Source organism: Thermobia domestica, chromosome 2 (assembly GCF_964235325.1).
Source record: "Thermobia domestica chromosome 2, izTheDome1.hap1.1, whole genome shotgun sequence".
Lineage (NCBI taxonomy): Eukaryota > Metazoa > Arthropoda > Insecta > Zygentoma > Lepismatidae > Thermobia > Thermobia domestica.
In genome coordinates this window covers 293,161,272-293,188,098 of record NC_137455.1, presented here as the reverse complement: position 1 = coordinate 293,188,098, position 26,827 = coordinate 293,161,272, and the positions used below count along the sequence as shown (strand labels likewise).

The window sequence follows — 26,827 nt, the reverse complement described above, 5'->3', positions numbered from 1 at the left end:
GTGCGGGAAACCCGTGTTCGATTCCCGGCAGAAGCTTACGTGGTTCATATTCCACGTTAAGCTGCAGGCTCATGTCTTAGCCTCGTTGATATAAAGGATGCAAAATCTAGTAAAATCCACGAATGATTTGAGAGAGTAATATTGAATACAGTAATATTGATGAATGTCTTCGGAAAATAATGGTATCATTCCACGTTCTATACTGCGAATAAATATTCGTTTCATATTACGGTATCTGTCCGATTTTTTTTTAAATTGTTATTTTGATTGATTCTTTATAAGCAACTAACGCATTGCATTATTAAAAATTACCTACTTTATATATTCAATATTTTAATGACAATTAATTATCATTGCAGGAAGCATTGTAATTAATTTGACTTTGAAGAGCAATTCAGACAATGATGAAACATTCTTTTTCAATTTTAACAGGATACTACAATGAAAGCTATATTGTAACAACCGATGGGAGAGAATTGAAAGCATTTCGATTGTTCGGATTCTACCTCGGACTATAAGTCCTCGTCTTAAATAGCCGCAGTGATGTAAAGTGACCTAAAACTTCAAGAACCATGTTGTAATAAACTTTCAGTAAATAAGTATTACATGTAGTGATGCCTTCTAATTGTTTACAATTCGGTCTAGAAAGCCAGCGCCGAGAGGAGCTTATGTGCTTACCACACATCATCCGAAAGCAGTGACGATTTCGCCCGGGGAGAAATTTCAATATATAGGAGGTTAAAATAGTACTACGGGAATATTGGTAACCCTGGTTGAAACGATCGTATATTTGTTCCGTGGTGTTGGCACACCATGAAATCACCATTGCCTGAAAGGCATGAGTGTTACAACCTGGCTAGTAGGCCTTAGGTACTACTGGCTGTTTGGCTAGGACCATAATTTTAATTGCTAAAACTTAATGAGCCTTATGCAGAGTTGTTCTGACGCGTGATTAGTGCCATACTAAAGAGCTCCACTAACATATCGTCGCATGAGAACCACAGGAACATAACTCCAAAAATGCGGTTTTAGCTTTCGATCATTTGTTGTAATGTAGCTCAATTACCATCTTATTGAAAACACATCTTTCTAACAAAATAATATTATTGTCCTCTCGCCTGTAAACCTACGAAAATGGAGTTACGTTCCTCTGGTTCTCATGCGACGATATGTTTCCTGCAGCAGTCAGACCTTTAGTATGACGCTAATCATACGTCAAAACGACTCTGCATGAGGCTCATGAAGTTTAAGCAATTAAAATTATGCTCCTAGCAAAACAGCCCGTAGTACCTAAGGCTTACTAGACAGGTTGTACCACTCATGAATTTTTAAGGCAATGGTTATTTCAGGATGTGCCATCGTTTTTCAGTTTACCCAACAACCAGTCAACTATACTAAACTACTAAATGTATGTAATTATTAAAGAACTTCATTATACGATTCGTACATAACGTTATGATTATTTGAAACATTGAGTAGCTAGTGATAGTGAAGGTAGCGACGTCTATTAGCTTCACTCTTTATTATTAGGAATTAGTGTGACGCACAAAGTAACAGACTTAGACATTTGCCTTTTACGAACATTATTAGCATTTCACCAATCTAATCTTGGAAACTGATTTATATGTATGTGAATCGGGACACAATACACTTGTATGATGGAAAGGAATGTTTCGTTGTATGTAAAAATGTATTATATCTAATATGTTCATACCATTATGTTACTTTGCGATCAAATTAGCGATCTGACTGTCTATAAAACTTTTCTCTCAGTTTTATTGTGTTTTTCGCAGTATTAGTGTTTTTCAACAAGTAATTTTCTGTCTATAATATTTTAATTCTAATTAATATGTTTGAATTTCGTGTTTCTAAAGAAATCGATAAAACTCGTATTGTTTTCCTACTCCTTTAAATATAGGTTAGTCTAAAAGACTATCTGACACACTTGTCTAACGTCAACTAATATTCAAGATTAGCGTGGATAAAATGTTGGTTCACAATCAGAAGGCAAAAAATTAAATAATATTCTGAGACGAGTATATAGTGAGGTGTCAATATACAATAGACAAAACGTAATTATTAAGGGTAAGAGCACAATCTAATAGAGCATTAATTAGCTTCTTCGTACATGACCAATTTCTATAAATATTACTGGAGATAGATTGAATATTCTTAAATATGATAAATAAAATGCCTTTATTATTAGAAAATAGTAAATAGTTTGGAAGTAATTTACAAAAAAAATTAATCTCGTAGTTATCCAAATCAGTAACTTTATTCGTGTAAAATAATGCCAATTGATCCCTCGAAATGTAATAGCAGGAAGAATCATTAGTGTATGAGAATATCAAGGAATACAGTACTTTGAGCTGGAGATCACGTTCAAAAGCGCAATGTATGATATACACGATTTTCTCTATATCGTTAAACATAGTTGGGCCTATGCAGAGTCGTTTTGACGTATGATTAGCATCATACTAAAGGCTTGACTACTGCAGGAAACATATGTTAGTAGACCTATTTAGTATGGCACTAATCACACGTCAGAATGACTCTGCATAAGGCCTAGTTATACTATTTATTTTATCACCATGGATATAATCTTGACTGCATGATACAAAAAAGAGAAAAACTATATATCTTGTAGGTTAGATAATTTTCTAATGTGAAATGTCTTCAATTAAGAATTATTAATTATAAATACGAAAGGTATAGGTGATAAAGCACAAAAGGAATGCACATTAGATTGCACTCAATTCTAATTTCCTTCTCCAAGATAGCTATCATTGAACATTTATTTCGTACTTATAATTTCGTGTCGTGTTTTTTTTCAATTCCAGGAATTCATGAGAACAATAATATCGCCAGTATATAAAGAACTTGGTTTCAGAAGTGGATCCGAAGACGACTTTCAAGATCGGTTATTTCGAAAGTCAATCATGGTTACCAGCTGTGACTATGGCATCGAAGACTGCATTGGCAACAGTCAAACTATTTTCCAACAGTGGATGGAAGAGAAAAATCCTAGCAATAACAGCCGGTGAGTTTGCAACTGTAGTATTATATAGAAAGCAGTTGAATATTACAAATATAATATCTAGAAACTATAAGTAAACTAAAAAGATCATAGATTTTCATGATGAGATGTCTTTTTGTGATTTCTAGTATGGATTAAGACTTGATTAATCACTGTATCGAGAAGTAATGTGACAATTACGCTTTGTGTCAAGTGTCTTTGCTATGTATTTCAAAGAAATTTATCAACTTCATAGAATGACTACTGCATATGACAAATATTTTGAAGTAGTGTTTCGATACACTCCTCCAAGAACTTCAAGATAAACTATAAAACTGATGAAAAATAGGCATGCAAATCAGATTTGTTTAATGAATAGCAATAAATAGAGTTAGAAGAGAACATGTAAGTAATTCGCTGGATTAAAACGAAACTTGAGGGAGGTCATTGAAGAAATGGTTGCTGTGATGGTGAAACAACAATTCTTTACACTAAGAGTAGCACGCGCCTTATTGCCCAACAATAAGCAGCATGCCTATTGGAAAACCTTTACTTGCAGCAGATAACAAATGTGAAATAAAGCACAATAATATACTTTCGAAGTTAACCGCATCAACAATTACTTTGTGTTCAAAGAAATTGAGACAGACCGGAGTAAAGTCAATTTCACTTGTAAAGCCTCTTTATTTTTATAGAATCTACAAGTTGATATCTTAACGGAAATCCAGTCTTGAATAAATCAGTATATCTAGGCATACTTTTTCCAAATCCATATGTTTGAGCTATTTGACAAAATGTCACTTAGGTTGTTTGAAAATATTCATATTTAATCCTAATCCTAAAACGATTACCAAAATCTATTGTAAGATATAATAAAGTTTACATGATTGAGATTTACCCTCGAAAAATAATTCTGGTTTCTGCAAGAAGACGATAGATCCAAACATCATAGTGACTCGTATACTTAATGAAAGGACGCTTGATGGTTCATGAAGAAATTCGCAGCTCCATAATTGAATCGTCATCTTCATGAGATATGGAAGTTTTTACCTGTAGATTACGTTTAAAAGCTTGTTAGAAACGAATCTTGAGGATCTCAGGTTATATTCGACAATGATAGAGATTAAACGTCAACTAGGTTAGCATACAATGGGTATTGAGGTCAGTACCTCAACAATAATAGAGGTTAATAGCCAGGAGGAAACCCTGTGGTGAGGTTTTCGAATAATAACTATGAATTGCAAATTACATTTATATGTTCATTATTCAAACAATTTATCTGTTACTTTTATATAACACCAGTGAAGAAACCAATATACTCAAACACTCAGTCAATTACCTAATCTTTTTGCTGCTGCACATAGCTGCTACAATCAAGTGTACGGTACTTCCGCATTAATATGACGCTTGAAACGTGTGTTCACACAAATATATTTAGCTCTTTTAATTAGTAACTATCTATAGATGTATTTAATCTTATTATAAAATGCTGATTATTTTAGCAATTATGACTGGCAAATGTGTTTTCATTGTGAGTAACTTAATAATTTGTTTCAGTTCGATCAACTACGTAAAAACACATTTGTTATTTACATAAATTCTCAGCGTGCGAAAATCCTTTATATGTATAAGTTTACAGTAAGAGTGAGCCAATGTGTAAATAATATTTGTCGTAATTATACTATTTCAGTTTAATGCAATACGAGTTCAAAATTAAGTAACTAGAAATCAGTGACTAGTAATAAGAAAAATGTTGTTCTTCATTGATTTTAGGAAATCTTTTATTGTAAGTCCAGACTGTGTTTACTTAATAGGTTTGTTTTCAAATATTTCCCTAAATCCTTGTTATGAATAGCAATCAATGATTTATTTTTCTCTTTGCGAAAACCTAAGTTCAAATTCCAACTTTGATAGGCAGTAACTCTGAAATTAAAGTTCTGCACAAGAAAATATATCTCACGCGTATTGAGAAAGTTAAGGTCTACTTGCGTGCTGTTTAGTCAAGATCGGATGATTCCTATAGATCACAGATGATATATTCTGCAGATCCTGGCACGCATCACCAATGATTTCTGTATAGTACTAACAATAGTAAGGTAGTTCCACAGTATTATTAGACATTTGAAAGTGGCGTTAGTATTTCAGCTCAGCTTAACATCAATCATAAGAGATAGTATGATTTTCTCCCAAAAAGATAACGAAATCATATTTTGAAAATTCATTATTATTTCAAAAAGTCATAATCAGATAAACTTTGGATCACACCAGTACTTCTAAAACTATTATCTTGCTTGAGTTTCTTCATAGGTATACTGAAATCAGCCCTTCTCACAGTTATAATCTTTCACAAATATTAATCTTCTCAATGACAGTGTGTTGCTCTTTTTTTTTTGGGATGTAGCTAAATATACAAATTTTACGGGTATTCTCTAAGTAGTCTGCTTCAGAATTCGTTGATTGTTTGGTTAATTTCGACTTTAACGCCTCTTTCCGCACCGAACCTATATAAGACGTAAATCTACAGCATAACATGCGATCCAAACCACATGAGTTCCTACCGGCAATCAAACCCTTGTCTTCTGAGCCGAAGTCGTGTATGCTAATTACATGATCACGAGAGATTTCAGATTCAGAAGTGTTACACTACTCTGTACTGTATCAAAACTGAGTTCCTGTTTCTATTAAACGTTGCACCATCAAAAAGACCTTTATAAATTTTTGACCTCTCAGATTTCCGTTAATTTTTCTATCTGTCGTATAGGCTTTCAGACTTTGCTTACCTCTAAAATACCTGCCTATTATATTAACTATTTAATGTTCGTTTTAGTTTACAGACTTCGTTTTAATTTTATTTTTTCTATGTTTAGCACTAAAAGTGATTTTTAAAGTCAACTATAAGATATAGTACCAATATATGTTGAACGGTATTATGTGCAGCACTTATTTATTGTTTTTCGTTGCTTTATTTTATGTATGATTGAAGTTGATATATAACTGATGCTGGTTTCGGCCAGATGAAGACCTTTTGATGAACATAATGACATTATAGTGAACTAAAATAAATTAATTAAAGCCTGCGACAAACATTTTGGCATTTCAGCTAAACGAATAAAACGCAAGCTCTGACGCGACGTTGCCGAGTGCTAAGGGGTGTGGCTATGGCTAAGCAGACATACTACAGCGCGATCAGGTGATAGGGGATAGACGTGGATGTGTACAAAATAAACGTGGCAATACCGCTGGCCTCTTATTTGCTAGCAGCATTTAAAGTGAACTTGGAGCGCCGCCCTCAAGTGCCAAGATGTTTGTCACGCCGTTTAATAACAAATAAAAGTGAAATGGAAGGTTCAACTAGGAGTTTGAATTACAAAGTATAAGTACAAATTACGAATTAAAATTATTCGTACAATATTTGTGATAACATTGATTTAAAAAAAACAAATTAATGAATCATATACTTTATTTTTTCGGTTGTAGAATTTAATAATAATCACTATACATCGGCTTTTTAGGCTAAAATAGCCTCTACGAGTGTAAAGTAGACTATGGAGTGAAGTCAATTGATCTGTTTGTCTTTATCGATACCAAGGACAGGACCTACTACTGTATTAATCCTATTTGAATTTGATCAGAGACATGAATCAATGTCAGTAGTAATTACTTGGAATAGCAAACTGGGTTGGGTAGAGAAAATTTTATTAAAGCATTTTTATACCGAAATTTAAATTGCCTGACTTACATGATAATGCAACACCTCTGGACATCGCCGGCTACGATCCCTTAGCGCCTTACCATATCCCTCTCGTAACATCAGATTTAGCGTACAGAGCATAGTTGACCTTTCGGCCGTTGTGGCGCTACTAACGTGCACTAAACAGAAGGACAGGTTGTCTGTTCACGTAAGTCTGAGTGGATTTAGACAAGTGTAGTGTGGTCAGGATTGCCAAATAAAAATAGTCTAAATAAGGGGTGGGTTGACGAGTTTCAATGAGTATTAACGGGAAGGTTTTAATAAACATGATCTAGTGGTAGAAAATGAACCATGCATCACTTAAAAAAGTAATCATTTTAGACTGAAAGAAATACAAAAGTATAAACTAATACAAAGAGTTAATATAGATCTAAGAAAAAATAGGTAAATCTTACTTATAAAACATTGGATTTACGTAATCTAAACTATTTCAAAAATCCTACTTCACGCTTGACTTAATTGTACTTATAATCTTTTTCAAGTTTGGATTTTTCTTTAGGCTGTCGAAAAACTCAGCTGTCATCAACTGCACAGAAACACATATTTCTGTGTCAGTCCATTTCAAATTCATATATGAGAAAACTTTCCACAAATGAATTTGACGGTGGGATCCTTAGGCAAAAGGAGACGACTTTAAATAAATTTGGCAACTCGGAGCTTTTCTGAAATAGCATTTACCATTTACTGGCCGCAGTCATGACGACTCATTAAAAATTGCGGGCTTTAAAGTCGTTGTCTGAGGTAAATTTGTCATTTGGGCAAAATATGGGACTTTTGCTGCCCCGTATCGAAGCTCCCCGGGACGCGAGACAAAATCATAAAATAAGGGACTGTCCCTTAAAATCCGGGACATTTGGGAACCCTGAGTGTGGTGTTTTACGTGATTTTTCTCCTTGCTAAAAAAAAAAAAAAGTCACGTGGCGTTTGTAGGCACTATAGTTGCATAATACTTGCAGTACCTTTATGTGGTAAAATTAACAACACAAAAATGTTCTTTTATTGTTTCAATTATGGTATATTGTTGTTTATCATTTTGTCTGGGAGCAATGATATGTTGGTTAGCAGAGCCAATGTATATACAATAAATCGAATTTTGAAAACTGGATTACAATCGCTGCCTTCCACTGCAAATTTCTACTACTATTTCAAAGGAAAATATTCCCGATCACTTTCCTGATTCTGAAGCATATATCCCCATACCAGATACAGTTACATAATTGTTAACTGGTCTTCATACTGATCCTAGTAAGTGTTGTTTTTTGCTTGTGTAATTAATTTTATTTATTTATGTTTCTGATTAGTAATGGGATCTATGCGTAGGTTAGTACTTTTCTAAAGAAAAAAAAAAACAGACGTAAAACCTTTAACTTATGTGCAAGTGTGCCGATTTCTGTGTAACTTTGGGGGAGCCCTATGGCAGCTACGCTTTAGTAGAACAGGGAAAGGAATTACCATGTACTGTAGAAATTGGAGAACCTACTTCAACTTAGCATTTTGCCCCCCCCCCCCCATTAGGGGAGCCAATTTCAACTTCGGAGGGCCCGGCCTTCAAAGCTTCCCAAAATTGATGCCCTTGCTAATGGGATAGAAGAACCCAGAGCCTATATTTCAGATACTATCCCAGTATTTGGTGTGCCAGTGGTAACCCCAAATTTCCCTAATATTTATCTACAATAGATAAAATGATTTTATTTATTTTGTGAAATGTCGTAGTAATATATTAGTAGAGTCTTATTTACATCTTGCTAAAACAGATAATAATAATATACAAAGATCCCATGTTTTAGAAAGATATTTGTGTATTTCTGACAATCTACCATATGAACCCTACTAATATGATAATGCCAGGAAAAAAATATAACCATTTTGCACTAGGAGAAAAATAGACACATTCATTAAAATGTAAACTAAAAGTGAAATTCAGTTAAATCATAACGCAAATGAAATCCAATCCTTAACAATTCAGTCTGTACACACTATATGCACAATAAGAAATAAGTCAACTCATAACATTTTAAAGAAATTAGTCAATTCATAACATTTTAGCCTATTGTTCACTACTATTGTCACAATTTGTATAGTACTTTAATGTTCCCATTTATGGTTTTCTTTTCAGGCATTTTATTAGGAACAGTGAAATTAGCTTCTACTGCTCGGAAAATTATTCAAAGTATAGATTGTGCCTCATGTCACAAACTTATCAGTCAGGACAAATTCAATTCCACGCTTATGGACTTGATATATAAACAAGACAGTAGAAACGTAATGTGCTATCCTACAAAAGAACTAGTATGGGTGATTCACGTTGTTGAAAAGGCCCACCTGTTTGTGAACACCCGAATTTCGGAAACACTTTCCGCCTATATTGTTTCCTTTCTGCAACACGTTTAGTATTTGCAGTGTCTCTTTTCGGACAATCATTCATTTAAATTAAGTGTAAAAATTTGCGATGTAATAGTTCCAGTGTTGCTGAAGAACATAGCAGATGTTGAAACACGATGTTTCGAACATGCAAAATTTCAAAATGCCAAGCCATTATCTGGGGAAGTATTTCGTTTGTAATTTGTTAAGGATTTTTTCCCGGTGTGTTTGTATTATCTTTTATTCTTAATTAATCGATACTAATTGTATTCAATTTTAAAAACAGTTTAGTTTTTGTGATACTATGTGGGGGGGGGACTTTTCCTGTTATAGCTAGCTATTTCATTTCCCTGCTACACAGAGAAAATATTGGTGCACGTAACTAGCGCCACAGCGGCTCCTATAGGAACTAGGCCATGTTCGCTTCTCTGAGCTATTTGGGAAGGCGCTAAGACATCGCATGGTAGAAATAAGATAAGGTAAACCCACGCGCAGCCTGCCCGTTCGCGTGACGTCACCTTCGACACCAAATCACTGACCCTCCGAACAAGATGATACTATTGTCGCGCCCTCTCAGTTGACAGGTTGCTAGCTGTATTTCTATTGAAGATTTTCTACGTTTTCTTTGATTTTAACATTTGGTTAAATTGTTATACGCTGTTGTGTATGACATTTTCTATGTATAAATATTGTATTTTGTACTGTACAACTCATATGTATTTGTTACATTGGCTCTAAAAGCTTTAAAAATACCCTCATGCGCTGTGTATGGCTGTAAAATGAACACAAGAGAAGAGTTGGTGAAGAGAATGCCAAGTTCCATTCATCTCCAAAGCAGGAGGATATAAGCAATTGTTAGAATTTTACCAAATGAATGAATATACTGTATACAGTAACACAATATATGTGTTCTTTGTTATTACCACTTTAAATACTGCTTTTGGCATTAATTTGCTTATTGTGTATCTCTCTATACAAAAGAACAAGCCCTGACTGGGCTTGACGCCTAACAGGGCTGACGCCTAACAGGGCTTTGGGGGGGGGATCCAAAGGGGAAGGAAAGAAAGATGAGTGGAAATTATTATCTTAAAATCTCTATACCTTGGGATCTTTGAATGTTAAAGACATGAAGTTTGGTATTTGAACTTCTCATTCAAAACAATTATACACATTTTTTTAGCGTTTTGTGATATTTTGCCTAGACGAGAAGGAAAAGAAGTGGGAATGAGAAAGGGGTGGGAATTACAATTAATATAAGATGTCCATATATCGGAATCTCTTAAGCTTAAACACATGAAATTCGCTATTTGGACATCTCATTAAAAATTATTAGATATGTATGTAAGCGTTTTTTGATATTTGCTCTAGAAGGAAAGAAACCAGGACAGTTATAATTGGACAGCCATATCATGAAATCCCTTAAAGTTATTGGCATGAAAATTGGTGTTTGAGTTTTTAATTTAAAATAATTAAATTTGAAACAATTAAAGACATGTTTCTGTGTTTTTTAATGTTTCCTTAGAAAATAGAAAAAGGGGTTGGGGCTGTAATTGGTAAAATAAAATGACCATTTCCCGAAATCCCTTAAGAGTATAAACATCTTAATTAATTATATATTTTAGCGATCTTGATATTACCGTTGAAAGGAAAAAAGACGGGAAGAAAATAGTTGCGAGTTGCAATTGAAACGGTTAGAGGATAAAGATGGTTTGTAACAAATTGTACATTTTGGGCAAATGTACACTATATCCGTTAACATACATCCTTCATCGTTTTCAAATCTCTTCACTGGGACGAGGACTCACTAAATGATCTGTTATGTAACATGACTTTCCACGTGCATGAACCGCTTCATTCGTGCGGTTCGAAAAATATAACGTTTCGAAAAATATAACATAACACTTTCATCCTAAGCGCTTCAATTGTTATAATAAGATAATATATCTCAAAATCCCTTAAGATTTAGAGTTCTTAGAGATATGAGAAGTGAGAGGCCATGGGAAAAGCAAATGTAGGGGTCTGGGGGCGAAGTCCCCGGCTAACCGAAGGCAGTTATTCAATAAAAAATCTGCATGAGCTAGATTTTACATGCCGGTTTCTTGGTATTTGTTTTTGAAGCTCCAAGTTAATCACGTAGCTTTAATCCATATGCGCTTATTTTCTAATATTTCACCAGTGGTTTATAAGAGAGTATTTTGGAATGAAAATTTATATTTAAATTCACATTTTTTATTTTTTAAAAATCAGAGGCATGGGTTCAAGCAACGACCATCCAGATTCTCTAGGATTTAAGTACAGACTAAGAGGATATATAATGAGTAAGCATTCTGCTGCTTTATTTACTCACGGTAAAAATGTTAAAGCTATCGAAGAATCTTCTACGCAGCAGGAAACAGTAAGATCTACATTAATTGAAGATATATATATACTTAAAAAATTCCGTACTGTGTGATGAATTATGTACAACAGTGCAACTGTTGATGTATATTTTACCAGAAAATATAAATGAAAATGAAGTTCAAATATGTTCATTAAATAAGCATGACCATGGTCTTGAATTTATTTTCAGGGCGAGTAGGTTTCAAATTTAAAATCAAATATTCACAGTTCCCTGTCGAAGAACCTGCTGCAATACAACTGGACAAAATTAATCTCAAAAAGAGGACTGACATTTCTATCAAAGGAAACGTCTGGACACAATCAAAGTAGCTAACAAATATTTTCTTGCATATCACAAAAAAGAACGAGAATTTATCTGGAAAGAAATAGAGCATCATTAGAAAATTAACAAGTATAATGAAAAATGAATTTAATAATAAGTGTGAATCGAAAGTTTTATCATATTTTATCCGACTTAGAACATGTATAAGAATAAATAAACTAAACAAGCAACTGAAAAACCCTTCCCGTAAAAGAATATTTTAAAGAAAATGAAGAAAGTGGTGAAGTAAGAGAATTGAGTTCAGTAAAAAAAAAAAAAAAAAAATCTGGTAAATGCAAGTGGATTAGGCCTACTGGGGACACCATTTAATAAAAAAAAATAAAAAAAACACGACGGGCAATACTTCTAAGGTTGTGGGGAAACTTGCCTGTACCGTATACATAGATGAAGTTGATTGTTTTGGATGTAATGAGTATATTGAAATACTCGATTTACCCTACTTTTCTTTTCATGTGCATTTAAAAAACAAAAAAATATATTCCCATGTCAGAATAAAATTCCAGTAATATAATAGGCATCTAAATCTGAAATAGCAAATAGATATCTTGAAATTAGGAGAAAACAGTAATTTCACATTGAGATTCCAAAGAGAATATACGGGAGCAAGCAGACGACAGAGCGACTCCTTTCCCGAGCGTGTGTCGAAGGTGACGTCATTGCGCGAGTAGGACGCAAACGCGTTCGGTGATGGACTTACCTTGTCTTATTTCTACCATGAGACATCGTAGCCGGCGATGCTCTGGAGGACAGGAATAGCCACCACCCCTTCTGGCGTAGCCACTGGCTTGGATAATTCTCATCATATCTCTTCTTCCAAATCACATCTCTTTCTCGCATCATATTTCTTCTTCCAGACACTAATATTTTTCAATACAATAATATTATAATGTGAAAGAAAGACAGGGTTACCTACTTACGTTACAAAATTTCCCTATTTTTATTTTTACTTAGTGCTATGATGTGGTATTGATATTCTACGGATATCGTTACATTCTACATTTTTCACATTAAAATTGCTAGTGCTACGCCTCTACATACGTTCCTGGGGAGCCAAAAATTAGAGAACAGTGTACCACTAGAAGGTAAAAAATTTAAGGTCTAATTTAAATGTTCAGTTTAATGATTGGTGGACTAAAATGTGAAAGGAAACTAGAGTGTTTCGAGAAAATCTATGTAAAATATTTAGCACTACAGATATCATGTATTATGATCTTAATTTAAATTCTTCTTGAGCTTCTAGGTTTCATTTTCCGATACACCATTTGCAAATATCTTATACTTCTAGTCTGGTAATCCGACGATGCAGCAAAATAACATGCCTTCTTATGTATGATAGATATCCAAAGAATACTTTTGAAATTATATATACTAGGAAAGAGACGATTATAAGTTGAATAGTAATGGGAATCAAAAACATCTAAGAGTGTGCAATTGCTTACTTTGATAGAACGCTCATCTTAGTGGTATAAGTCACTAACTTAATATTAGTTATATGTGTTTATGTTTGTAAACATTATGTCCGTGAATATTCTTCCGTTTTCTCCCACTTTACCATTCCATCATTATCACTTATTGATCGATACATTTTCATTCACTTTCTTTAGCCTGGAAGGCATGATCACGAAAATGTAAACTTTACAAAATATATTTTTAAAAGTTTATCTGTCAACTCCACCTGATATATTTTAAATACAGAAATTTTGCCTCTTAATTTCCGGTAATGACTGTTACATTTGATAAGCCAGAAGTTGCAAATCTGATAAACAGCTGAAAAGTCAGTTAAAGGATTGTTATGTAAAATGTTATTAATAAACACTTTGCTGGTTTCTTTCGCCAAAAGACGTTTTTTATTTCTAATTATGAAAACATACTTGACCTGATGTCTAACGAAAGAATAATTGTGTATAGTTGATTAAATAGAGTAGATTCTTAACTCAATGCTAATTAAGTAAAATTGAAACTATTAATCTTTTCCAGTGTAACTCCTGACCTTAAAATTACCATTTATTGCACAGCAGTTAGATATGGAGGACCAAAAGAATGGGATTTTCTGTGGCAAAGATATTTGGAAGGTGAGGGACGCAATGAAAGAGACTTTATAATGAATGCTCTTGGGTGTAGCATTAACGAGACGATCCTAGAGAGGTACTAGCAACATCTATCTATCTATTGATATATATAGCTATACCGGAAGTTTAAAATAAAACGTCCAATGCCTATAAATCACAAAAAAATATGTAAATATATAAAACAATAGTGAGAAAGGAATATCTCGGCGCATCAAGTGGAGTGCTCTACTTGTCCGTACGAGTCCCGTATCATTAGACACAGCGGAATAACCTAAAATTATTAAGTACCTAGGTATGACTTTTTATATCATTGGAAATATAATGGAAAACAAACAATTTGCGTAGGGAAAGTTTTTCATGTTTGGCACAGTTCATGAAATCATTTAATTGTCAGTTCTTGTATATTCAGAAGAAATATCCAAGTGTTCTGTGAATAATAAGCGACTGGAGATAAAAGGATGAAACAAAAAGTGAGACAGAAAAATGTTAGAAGGCGCGACAAGTGCAAATTGTTGTGGGGTTCTTGAGGAACCAGCCAAAAATGTTCAATGGTAAGATGTGTAGTTTTGATATATCATGGTAAAACAAAACGTTTCTTGGAAAAATATTTCCTTGTGGGTCAGTGTTTACGAAGTGGCCACCATTTAACTTGCCAGTTTTGTCTTATTGTGCGAGAATTCATAATTCAATGGCGATCATTTCGTAAGCATTTCCTCAAGTTCCCCAAACAACAAACTTTTTTCTTATGTTTTTTTTTTTTAAATAATATTTTCAATTGTGTAAAAATTACGTACATTGTATTCAAAAGCTTTGAGCGACTCTCCCAAGCTTCATGATAAGGGGCCCTACGAGGCAAGCAGAGCGATCAATTACTTGCGCCCTCTGATAGTTTTCTATATTTGTATCCTTTGTAACAAGATTATTTCACTTTGCACACAATTATTGTTCTATGATTACTTACTATTTACCTGGTTCGGACTAGAAGATTTGTATTTTCTCACGAATAAACGTTATTCTATCTAGATATGCCTGAATACCTAAAAACAACTTAATAATTGTTTATTTAACTACCAAAAAAAAATCATTTCATGACGTTTTAATTAACGTCGTTATACCATTATTCTATGTTTTCTATTATTCTTGTTGTATATGGCTCCCCAAAAAACTAACATAAATTGTACTACTAATACAATTTATGTAATAAGTCTGGTCTGTAAAATATTGTAATCTGCTTTTACATAATAGTACTAAACGTAAACTTAATAAATGAAACTTGGGTCTCATATTTTAAGTTACATATGTATAGGATATAAATTTACATATTACATGTCTGTCAGATATTTATCTAATTTTTAAAATAAATATTTTTATATTTTACATAATTATTTATACAGGATGTTAATGAACTATACCAACAAACTGTAAGAGGTTGTTCCTCACATCAAAATAAGATAAAAAGTTCATATGGACTTATGGCGAAAAGTGCATTGTTTCAAAGCTAGGGCCCTGTCCAAAATCACGAAAAGGCCAAATTTCCATAGGACCTATTTCGAATTCAAGAAACTGTGGATGATGGTTCTAATCAGCGTAAAGGAAGCCACGCATATACAATCCAAAAATGCATATTTCATAAATTTTTAGTAGGTATAGATGGTATTCCCTACAGGGTGTAATTCTCAGATATGTTTTCAATAGAGTTTTCAGATATACCTTGATTTCAAGAAGAGTCCAAAGTAGGCAGGGGGTAACTTTGGCAACAATGGACATCCAATGCTTCGAAGGGAAAGCAGAAGTGTTAGAAACCGACATCTCCATGTTGTTTGTGCTTGGAATATCGTGTGATGATATGTACCTGTATTACGTGACGGTATATTTCACGTTTCCTTCACTTATAAGCGTGAAAGAAAACATCGCACCATGCGTTTTCCCGAGAACGAGAGACCATGTGGCTGACGATCCTTAACACTTCCGACATCACGTCAAAGGATTCCGTGCTCACTGCTATCGAGGCTTATCGTTTGCCTACTTTGGACCAATCATAAAATCAGAGCATATCTCAAAATTCGGTTGATGGCATGACTGGAAATTTCACCCTGCAGGGAATAATCTGTACACCCATTGAACATTAATGAAATGTGCATTTTTCAATTGCGTATGCGTGGCTTCCTTTACGCTGAAAAGGACCACCATCCACAGTCTCTCGAATTCGAAATAGGGCCTCTTGAAATTTGGCTGTTTTGCCATTTTGGATAGCCCTAGCTCTGAAACTATGCATTTTTCGCCATAGGTCCGTATGAACTTTTTCTCTTATTTTTATGTGAAGAATCACCTCTTACAGTTTGTCGGTTTAGTTCATTAACACCCTGTATATTTCTGCTTACTATCTCCGGATATCATTCGTTATTTTATCTTGATTTATTAATTATTGACATATATATATATATATATATATATATATATATATATATATATATATATATATATATATATATATATATATATATATATGGACGTGTTGTAGGTGTGTGTGTGTGTGCATGTTAGTTTATAAATTTCATATGCATTATGTATGGACGTCTACGAAGTTTTAAGTAACAAACATACGACATAGGCTTTGATAATTGATGAAATTATTTACGTGGTCGCAACTTAATTTATTGCAATCGTGGCCATAAAATAAGAGAATGCAAAAGCAATACGAATAAGGTGTTCTGATGGCAACAACAAACAAAATATACGAAAATAACATTCAAAACATGAAAATAATAAAAAAATATACACTGAATAAAGAATTGCATCCATTAAAAAGTAACTTATCTAACTATATTGAAGATAGTCAGATCGATTCAATACTTCCGCTCGACAACATAACAGCATGCTTTATAACGAGATTACATGACGTTACCGGGCAATCGACATAAAATCTCGTGATTCCACCACCGACGTATTAGTAGGATTCTCACTTTCAGATCCTTGAATTTTAGATCTGCTGTTAGACATCCGTGAAAGATGGTATTAGGATATAACACAACGTCAGCACCCTTCTGCTTCAAGTCAAACAACGCTCTTTGTTGTACTTCATCGCACTATTCTTTTCGCTGGTACTGACACAATGAAACGTCAAAGTTGTTCGACATAAAACCTTCTTTAAGCTTAACTTGAACTGTATCTCGGAATATTAGAGGGAATACCTCGAGCATCTAGCACAGCATCGCCATTATACTGAATACTCGAATAGAAAGAGCAGTGCCCAAAATAGCATGTTAATCGACATTTCAGACTATAAGACATCTGGTCTTCGTACCACTGTTTTAAAGCATTGCCATATTCGTGAGTTCAGATTGAGGCTGTAACTGAACTTCCCCATGTGAACATGTGGATGTTTCCGTTGGAAGCTGTTGAACTATATGCCAAATATGAGTCACCAAATGTATGAATGGGTTCATGAATATAAGAATAAATGTGAGAGTATCTATTACAATTATTCATGCGTTATATATATATATATATATATATATATATATATATATATATATATATATATATATATATATATATATATATATATATATATATATATATATATGAAAGTATCTATTCCAATTGTTTATTTATTTAACAATAAGATGTTGAATTTTAATAATCCTACAATTTTAATTCCCGATCCTTCAAGGCCTGGCAAAACAAATTTTCTAAACTGTTCATTTGATAAACGTAAAAATATGTTTATTACTTCATTTCATGAAATAGTATGCTGCTGCTGTGCAGTGATACCAAAGTTAGATTTAAATCTAAATATAAGAATTGAAAAGGGAATTCCAGAAACGAACACATTTCACATTGAAGAAAATTCATCATTAATAAGAGATAACTTCATGTCTGAGATAAGATGTAATCTTCCTAATTTATTTACTAAATATGCACATCATAATAAATTAACTATAATATTTATTGTACAAAATTTATTTCCTAAAAGAAAACATGCACATAATATTAGTTTTATATCACTGTGTTTAAAAATTCAGACAATACATTTTTTAAAAAAGCAATATTTGCTTAGACAAACTGCCTCGTCAAAGTAAGCAAATTGTGTATATGTTTGAAGAAGTAGCACGTAATCATCACATTTATTTATTATTTGACTTAAAGCAGAAAATAAACGATGTATTAAGAATACGTACAAATAATTTTCCTTATAAAACAATGTATGTGTATGCTAGCGTAAAAGAAGCACATTCAACAGTATACGCTTAGTTGTTATCAAGATGTTGAAGGTGAAGCAACACATTGGCACTCCCCGTAGCTTATGCAAATGTAAATCTGTTAAACAGAAACAAATATTATTCTATAACATTCTTCGTGCAATTTAGTAAGTACCATTTCACAAAAGGGAACATTCCTTTGAATTTACATAAGAAATAACTTTTAATAGACATAAGAAATAACTTTAATAAAAGGTTATGCGGACTTTTTTTCCAACACCGCATTGCGCTTAAGAAAAAAATACTATACTACAGGAAGGTTGGGTGATTTTGCCTTTAATCTTAGCACCAATATTTGGTATGTTGCAAGCAGTATCCTTGGAAGATAAATTTCGATATACGTAAAATTATTTTAGTTCTTGGATATGCAGTACATCAATCGCGTGCAGAAGAAATGAATAATATTTTAAAGCGTCGTGGCGTTAGTGGTGATGACAAATGGATATTTTATCAACAAGTGTAACATTAATATTTAATTATTCTTCATCGATAAATTCGCAGATAGTTTTTATTATTTTATCTTTTAATGCACCTAAAGTAAAATCATATAATGGTAAAGTACGGGAATCACGTAGTAGCAAACATATTTACAAATTAGAAAGAATATAAAATATCAAAATTATGACAAAGTTATCAAGAATATAATTACTCAAATCCTACCTCATTGTCAGGTATTAAAAAATTACAAAAGAAAACAAAATTATCAAAAGAGAAATTTCACAAGATGCATACAGATTACATGCACCAGAACATAAAGTTCTTGAATGCAAACAATATTAAGGCACTTAGTGAATTGTTAGAAATGAATTTAACAGAAATGCAAACATTGCAAAGTACAAAAATGCCTCGAAGGACTATGTAGACATCAGTACAGTAACATGTTGGACTGTCTGTACTTGCACAGAAAACCCCACGGGAACGAAATTCACGTTGAATGACAAACAATGAAGTGAAAGACCACACACTCCAACTGATAAACAACATATCGCAATCATGTCGATGAACTGATCCGAGAGAACTGGCGCATCACGCAAATAGGGTTTGCTATGAAGTATGGTATATCATGAATCTATGTTATGGAAAAGTTTGTGCATGGTGAATGTCGGAACATCTTACTCTCGACATGAAACAGCACAGGACGGACATTTGAAAACAATTGCTTCTGAGCCATGAACACGAAGGTTTTAAGTTCTTGACACTCTTGTCGTAGGTGTTGAAACTTGGGTGGAACATTTTGAAAATAAAAGCAAGAGTATCTGAATAGAGTATCGCCACAAAGGATTGCCTGTAAAAAGTTTATAGCTGTATCATTGGCAGGCAAAGTTATGGTGACAGTCTTCTGAAACATTCATGATATAGTGCATATGGAATTTATGCTTAAAGGCAGTTCCATCGATTGTAATCAGTACTGTAGTACTCTCACAAACTGAAAGTGCGGATTTGTTGAATTTGTCCACAAATGCTCCCCGCTATGCTAATGCTATGACAACTAGGAAGATTCAACGCCTTAGTCTGAATGTCATACCTCATACTGTATACAGACCAACTCTAGCTACATCAGATTTTAACATTTTTCTGAATCTTAAGGAACACCTAAGAGTACTTTATTTTGATTTTGACGATTCAGTAAAGCAGGAATTCAGGTTGTGGTTCCATCATAAAGATGAATAATTTTACAAAGACGGAATTATAAAACTTTTCACACATTTGGCAGAATTGTGCTGATTGCCACAGTCATTATATGGGAAAATAATCATTGTCCTCTGTAGATTAATGAAAGTTCTATTAATATTGACATATATTATTTTTGTATATGCATTTGTTTTACACCGATACCTCAATCGCTGGAGTTTTAGTAATATACACGTGTTTGTTTTACACCGACACTTCAACCATTGTCACATAAAGATATGGAAGGCATTACTTTTCAGAATGCGCTGCAAGATTTAGTTATAATCTTTTAAAACTGCTCTTTATCACGAATACTAGATTTACGTACCATTACGTTGATTGATGCGTATGAACATACGAGAATAATAACTGACCATGCATATTTAAAACATTACACCCAAATCCAACTTTAATTTAATATGGATAAGAAATTTTCAGTTTTGTTAAAAGTATTTTTCAGTCATTGACAAGTCTTAGCAATGACTGCTTAGCCGGAAATTCATTTCCTGATTTCCACAGTCTATAGCCCAGATAATAAGCGCGTTGTATTGGCTGACAAGTTGAAACTTTGCGAAGATACCTTCATGTATGCAGTTCCATCTTATTGAAAAATTCGTGAGACGAGTCAATAATAGGTGAGAGATGCTGTAATCTCAAATTTTACGTTTAGTCACGATACTCGTGAATTAGTTATGGTTTTAGTTATTAGGATTTCTAACCTCAATTAGCACTGTGTGATAGACCACATACAGAGAAACTTGTAAATATATTTCCAGATACCTCAATTATCTTCTGGAGAAAGAATCACCAATCAAGAGCCAAGATATTACGACTGTATTTACCTCCGTCTCCAGGAGAGAAGCGGGATTTGGCATTGCTTTAAAATTTCTCACACAACATTTTATGGAATTAAATGATTTGTAAGTATTTTACATATATAACATATTGTTTGATTATGCAACGCATAGTAAGAGTCATCATCCATAAAATTTACTTAGTTTTTTTATCTAATTATAAAAAGTTGATAATACTGCGATGTTAAGGTTTGGAGAGTTTAGCGTTTCAAATCTTGCAAAATATTGTGAAATAGAATATGCTCTCAATGATATTTACGATATAATCATGGAACTCTTTCTAAAAAATTAAACTTGTCAGAAAATCTTTGTGATTCGCCACTATGTTTCATCGTAGTATTTCAAATACCCTTCAAATTCTATATTTATCTTATTTCACAGTTACTCGAGATTTACTACCCTTACTAGTAAAGCCACGTTTCTCAATTGTGAATTGCAATATTTATGAAGTTTATGGCTACATTTAAAAGGCCACAAAAATATATAATATTATTATTAATTTGCTTCCTTTATATACTTGTTCTGATTTATTTTCCTCTCAATGCAAGCTAGTTATTTCTGTGCATTCAGGTACCTTATCAGCAATTTCTTTTTTTGTAGAGTCACACTTCTCAGAATGGAAGAAAATAGGAACAGTTTGAAAATTTTACATGGAATCGGAAAAGAGCATTGGCAAGACCTAGGCACAGATACAAGAATAATAGAATCTTAGATGGATATCGGAAAAATAACAATACAAAGTAGAGACTGGTGACATCAAGAATGTGCTTCTGTGAATACGGAGTTGAACCTTCGGGTTTCACAGGCCATACAGTTAACTAGTTAGATTGACATTTTCATTTTCAGGCAATTCCATTTTTAAAACTAGAACTTGATTTCAGAGAAGTTGAAGAGAGAAGGGGAGTTTTGTGTAAAGCAACAGAAGTATTGACATTTTCACTTCCAGGAAACTCCTTTCTAAAGTTAGAATTTAATTTCAGAGAAGTTGAAGAGAGAAGGGAGTTTTGTGTAAAGCAACAGAAGTATTGACATTTTCACTTCCAGAAAACTCCTTTCTAAAGTTAGAATTTAATTTCAGAGAAGTTGAAGAGAGAAGGGGTTTTTGTGTAAAGCAACAGAAGTATTGACATTTTCACTTCCAGGAACTTCCTTTTTAAAACTAGAACTTAATTTCAGAGAAGTTGAAGGGAGAAGGTGATTTTTGTGTAAAGCAACAGAACTATATTAGAAAGATATTAAGCAGTGCCACTGATGAAATCATCTGATATGTTTATAAGAATTTTCATTCTGAAAAATGACCAGGTTACTTCTGATCTGGTGTTAGGTTAAAATAAAGGGTTTGCTGTGAAATATGATGAAAATTATAAAACGTTTTCAGAAAACTTCACCCGAAGAATACTCTTCCCTAAAAATAAACTATCCATTGTGGATTCCTTCGTAAGAAGTGACATGTCATATATAAGAGTTATTAATGATATAATTGTTCATAAAATGTCAACAAAATCGCATGAGCTGTATTTGAGAAAGTCCTCTAATAAATAACTCTTCCCCTAAACTAAACTATTCTTATGCACTGTCGAATAGATTCTGTTTTACTAAACTTGTAATTTAAACTAATTATGTCCCTGTAAAATACAAAGAGAAAACCCAGACAAAATAAGTTTTTCGATCTCCTGAAAAATTAAGATTATGTAAGCGTTAGTTTTACGTTTCAATCTTTCAGCCAATCTCTTGATTTTTTTTTATTTATCATTATCACCACTTGAAAATGCAAGTGATCTGCTACTCTGTTTGCTAGTATATGACAACTTGAAATATTCATTTATGTAACACATCGTTTCACAAAGGAGATGCTTCAATCTCCCTCCAACTCCTGCACATAATTTTATACACAATAAATAATCTGTGGATAATCCTGATTCTGTCCTGATCTTCTTACACTACATAGGCTGATGAAATCACAAATCTTAAATACCCACCTACAAGACCTTAACTCTTCAATTGGTTATTGCATCTTTAGTTCGTTTCAATATTATTTCATACATTTTATTAAACATAGAAGGGTCCTTTATGCATAGTACTTAAGAAATAAATTCCAGTACAAAAGTGCTGATTTAATTATAAATACATAGTGTGATCAAAAAGTACAGTGAATGTAGTTGCATAGCGCCATCTATCGACATTTTATCCATTTTAACAAGTAAGCCTGATAGCCGGAACCTTTGGAATAGTCAGTTTCGAGTTTGAACGAATAATGACGTGTCAGTTGGCTTCTAGAGGCAGAACAGTGAGGACATGTTAGAAGTGTGTCGCGCGTCAACATTAAGTTTTATTTTTAAGTTGCAAAAAAGTCCCAAAGAAACTCGTAAAATGTTAAAATCAGAGTATAGGGATGGAGCGGTAGCATTGAAGACTGTTTATAAGTGGTATGAGCGGTTCAAAAGTGGCAATGAGTCGATTGAAAAGAGGAATGATCGTAACGTCCTTCGATGTCAAAAACAGATGAAAACGTGCTAAAAATGGCACAAATGATTCGTACAAACATGCGAATGACTATACAAGAGCTTTCAGAAGATCTAAACATCTCGTACGGTCGGTGAAAAGTATTTTAAAACTCCCGATTATTGGGCAATGACTTCCTCCTTCATCACGAAAACACACCATGCCAAACATTGCTTTTGATCCGCGAGTTTTTGGCCGAAGAACTATTTCTGTTTGTCCACATTCGCTGTGCTCTCCAGATAAGGCACCATGTGAGTTCTGGCTATTTCCAAAAATTAAAACCCTGTTTAAAGGAAAACGTGTTGACACCATTCCTGACATTGAGAAGGCCTGACAGCAGTTGTCCGTCCCTTCAAAAGAAGCCTTCCAGAATGCTTCCAGTCATGGATTAAACGTTGGGATAAATGCATTGCTAGCCAAGGACAGTACTTTGAAGGAGATTAAATCAAATTCTATGTAAGTTTATTACTTTGTTTCTAATAAAATTATTCACCGTATTTTTTGATCACACCTCGTATGTTCGTTTTGAATTATTAACATCGTTATGATAGATGAAATGAAATTTGGAAATTAACTCACAGACAATAGTACGCCTACATTAATACAAAAAAATGTTCTTCTTATACTAAATGTTCTCAATTTTTAGTTCTTCATATGAATAAATACTTTATTTCTGATTCACTAAATCCTTAATCATGCAAATATATGTTATAAAATTTATCTTGGACATTTCTCTGGTGAAGTTAAATGTACGTATAGAGACCCCCTTTAAACATATGAATTTTAATTCAGCTGATACGTAAGTTCCATTTTGACCGATACAGTCCTGATTCGAAGACTGTGTATCGCCAGCTTACAGTTTGTTCCTACTCCCAGTTGTAACACTTTTTACCTCATTTACCTCCTATCCTCATTACAGTATTCTAAAATACCATTTTCGGTATTACAGTCACTACATAACTTATACATTAATATCTACAGATGTATAATTTACAGTAGACATTAATATTGATAGTGTGCACCATATCACGGCATATAGTTCATAGGCCTACATAGTCTTTGGATCAAAGATGAGTCTTATCTTCGTAGCTATTACTTATACTTCCAACAGGAATGGAAAAAATGGCTCTAGTGCTGGTTAGGTACTTTCTACTGTAGAAAGGAGTGAAGGTAAACCATTCTCACAAAAGTGTCCCGGTTTGGAAGATTCACCTCCCACCAGATACGCCCGTAGGATATCTTCCAAGAGGGAGCAAAATGAAGACACACAAACGAAATTTAGAATTAACACATCCTAATGCATACAGCACTTCATATCTAGTAAAACAACAATTATTTATGTATATACAATGCATAACTGTATTAACTACAGTATATACTATAGAATACTATTGTGTATGAGAAAGTAAATCTAATATGCTACTGAGTAAGTAAATCCCTGAAGCACCCATGCCTTCTACCAAAATCCAAGGTTTTAAATACAAGAAATATGATCAATCTAGTTACTTATGTATATAGATAGCACATACACTTTCCTTTCGTAACTTTGAGTGACATTACACGTGAATGGCATGATTCTCTTGTGTGCAAGTATAAACTTCATATTACTCTGGTATAGGAAAAAAAAATAAAAGTATGTAAAATTTATTACACAAACATACAAGGTTTAGCTGTTTTCGAAGCAAACGGTGATCCTGAAGTAACTGGCAAAACTGACATGAGTACGAAACTGAAATTCGTTTTGTGCTATCATATCACGTTTTGTGCAAAGTGGATGTCTCGATAACAGCATAGAAGGGTTGTGTGCGATAATACACAAATGCAAAACCACGGTGGAAGGAACTAGTCTGCAGTGTTGTAATGTAATGTCGTGCGACCTATCGTATAGTAGTGTGTTTAGAATGAAAAATGTCAAAACGGTATGTATAGATAATCCAAATCCGTTTTTCTACATATAGGGCTTTTATACAACAGCAAAACAGACAACGTGTAACTACTTTAGTGAAATAAATGTACTTCGACTACTTTGGCATGAAACTTTCAGATAAAGGAGATCGTGAGCTCCATAGGAATCGAAGGTTTGTTAAACTTGAAGAGTTGGAAAGTGTAGAGAGGAGTTCAATGCCGTTTGTAGAGAGGAGTTCAATGCCGTCCTGTGGCACGGCACGACATAATAAACCACAGTAAAGATTGCGAAACATTCTACGAAAAGTTAGCGAGCCAGTGCGTATCAGAAGCAGAACATTTTGGCCACTAAGCCAGACCTCCGCAGCGATGATATTCCAGTAGCTCCCCCACCAACTGAGCAGCCACCACAAAAAAGCCTAGGACGATCATCGACCGATTCGTGCCGTACTAACCTGACAATGCTCAATGGAAACCTAGTACCACTTAGCCAACACAAACTTAATGATTTAGTGCACGACCTGAATTTACCAAGAGATACCATAGAGATACTAGGATCTAAACTAAAACCAAAGAGCATTTTGTGTAAAAATAACATGTTCTCGTGGCATAAATCCGAGAAGTGGAAGTAGTTCCATATTTCGTACAGGAAGAAGGGTTAATCATGACATTCCTGCATTACTAAATTTTGCAATGTTCCTTACAATTCTCAATAATATTGTGCAATATTCTTTTGGATCGAAAGGTTCAAAACGACCCCACAAATACCAGTGTTTATTGCCATATTTCCATGCTTCATATTTTTCTAGTTTGAACGACTACATTTCAACATTCATTTCACATACACATGAATTCTGAGGGAAAATGCAGGATATACCTATTATATGATTACTTTCGGAATCGAATAATTTTGAGTTTAGAATAAGCTCTTTACTTACGAACAATAGAAAAACGGAGGAAACGGACGATTGTGTTATCCATGAAGTACTCAGTATATACTACTAATTGCTCAACAACTATTCAAAAATGGCTACATCCGACACATTCAAAATTGTTATCTTCAGGCCCGTATTCACAGGGGGTCTAGAAACTGCCCCCTAAAATTTTCACGGTAGGCTTGCAAATGAACTATAATATAGCGATGAGCTATAATATGGTTTGATCGGCTCCCCCTAACTTTTTCCGCCCCCCTACATTTTTGGGTTGGCTACGGGCCTGGTTATCTTTATCCTCATACTGAAATCAGTGTCAACTAAGATGTTACAAAATAAGAATTTAAACTCACAAGGAGAAAGGACACTTTGGTAAATGAACTTTGAGACCATTTTTTGCAAGGTGATAGTGCACATTTAAATTGTCCATATTAGAAACTGGAAGAGCGCAATGGACTAATATAGCAGAGCAAAAGCGTCTTAAAGTTTTCGACTTGCGGCATATGTCATACGTTGCGCAAATTTCTGAAGTGACGGCGTGGCAGAACCAGTAGCATCTGTGACTCACGTGCCAAGGGTCGGGAATTCGATTCCCGTTGGAATCGCTTTTTTTTTTTTTTTTTTTTTGCTTCAATCAATAAAGTAGCCACTTGTAGTTACAAGTAAAATGTTAATTCACCATATGTTTATAATGAATTAAAACAATAGAAATATTCAAATCAGTTGTAAAATCTTTCAATGTTCCATGTCAACTAGCAACCTGTTCAGTAAATATATGGATA

General features: G+C 33.7%; 1 protein-coding gene across 1 annotated transcript in view; it reads left to right on the top strand.

The window, feature by feature from the left end:
- Positions 1–26,827, top strand: part of LOC145678582 (aminopeptidase N-like) — a 94,332-nt gene that overhangs the window by 40,070 nt on the left and 27,435 nt on the right. Inside the window, exons 9-11 of the mRNA XM_081748898.1 lie at positions 2,841–3,040; positions 13,828–13,995; positions 20,629–20,772. Coding sequence (XP_081605024.1) covers positions 2,841–3,040; positions 13,828–13,995; positions 20,629–20,772 — 512 coding nt within the window. The remainder of the gene's footprint in view (positions 1–2,840; positions 3,041–13,827; positions 13,996–20,628; positions 20,773–26,827) is intronic.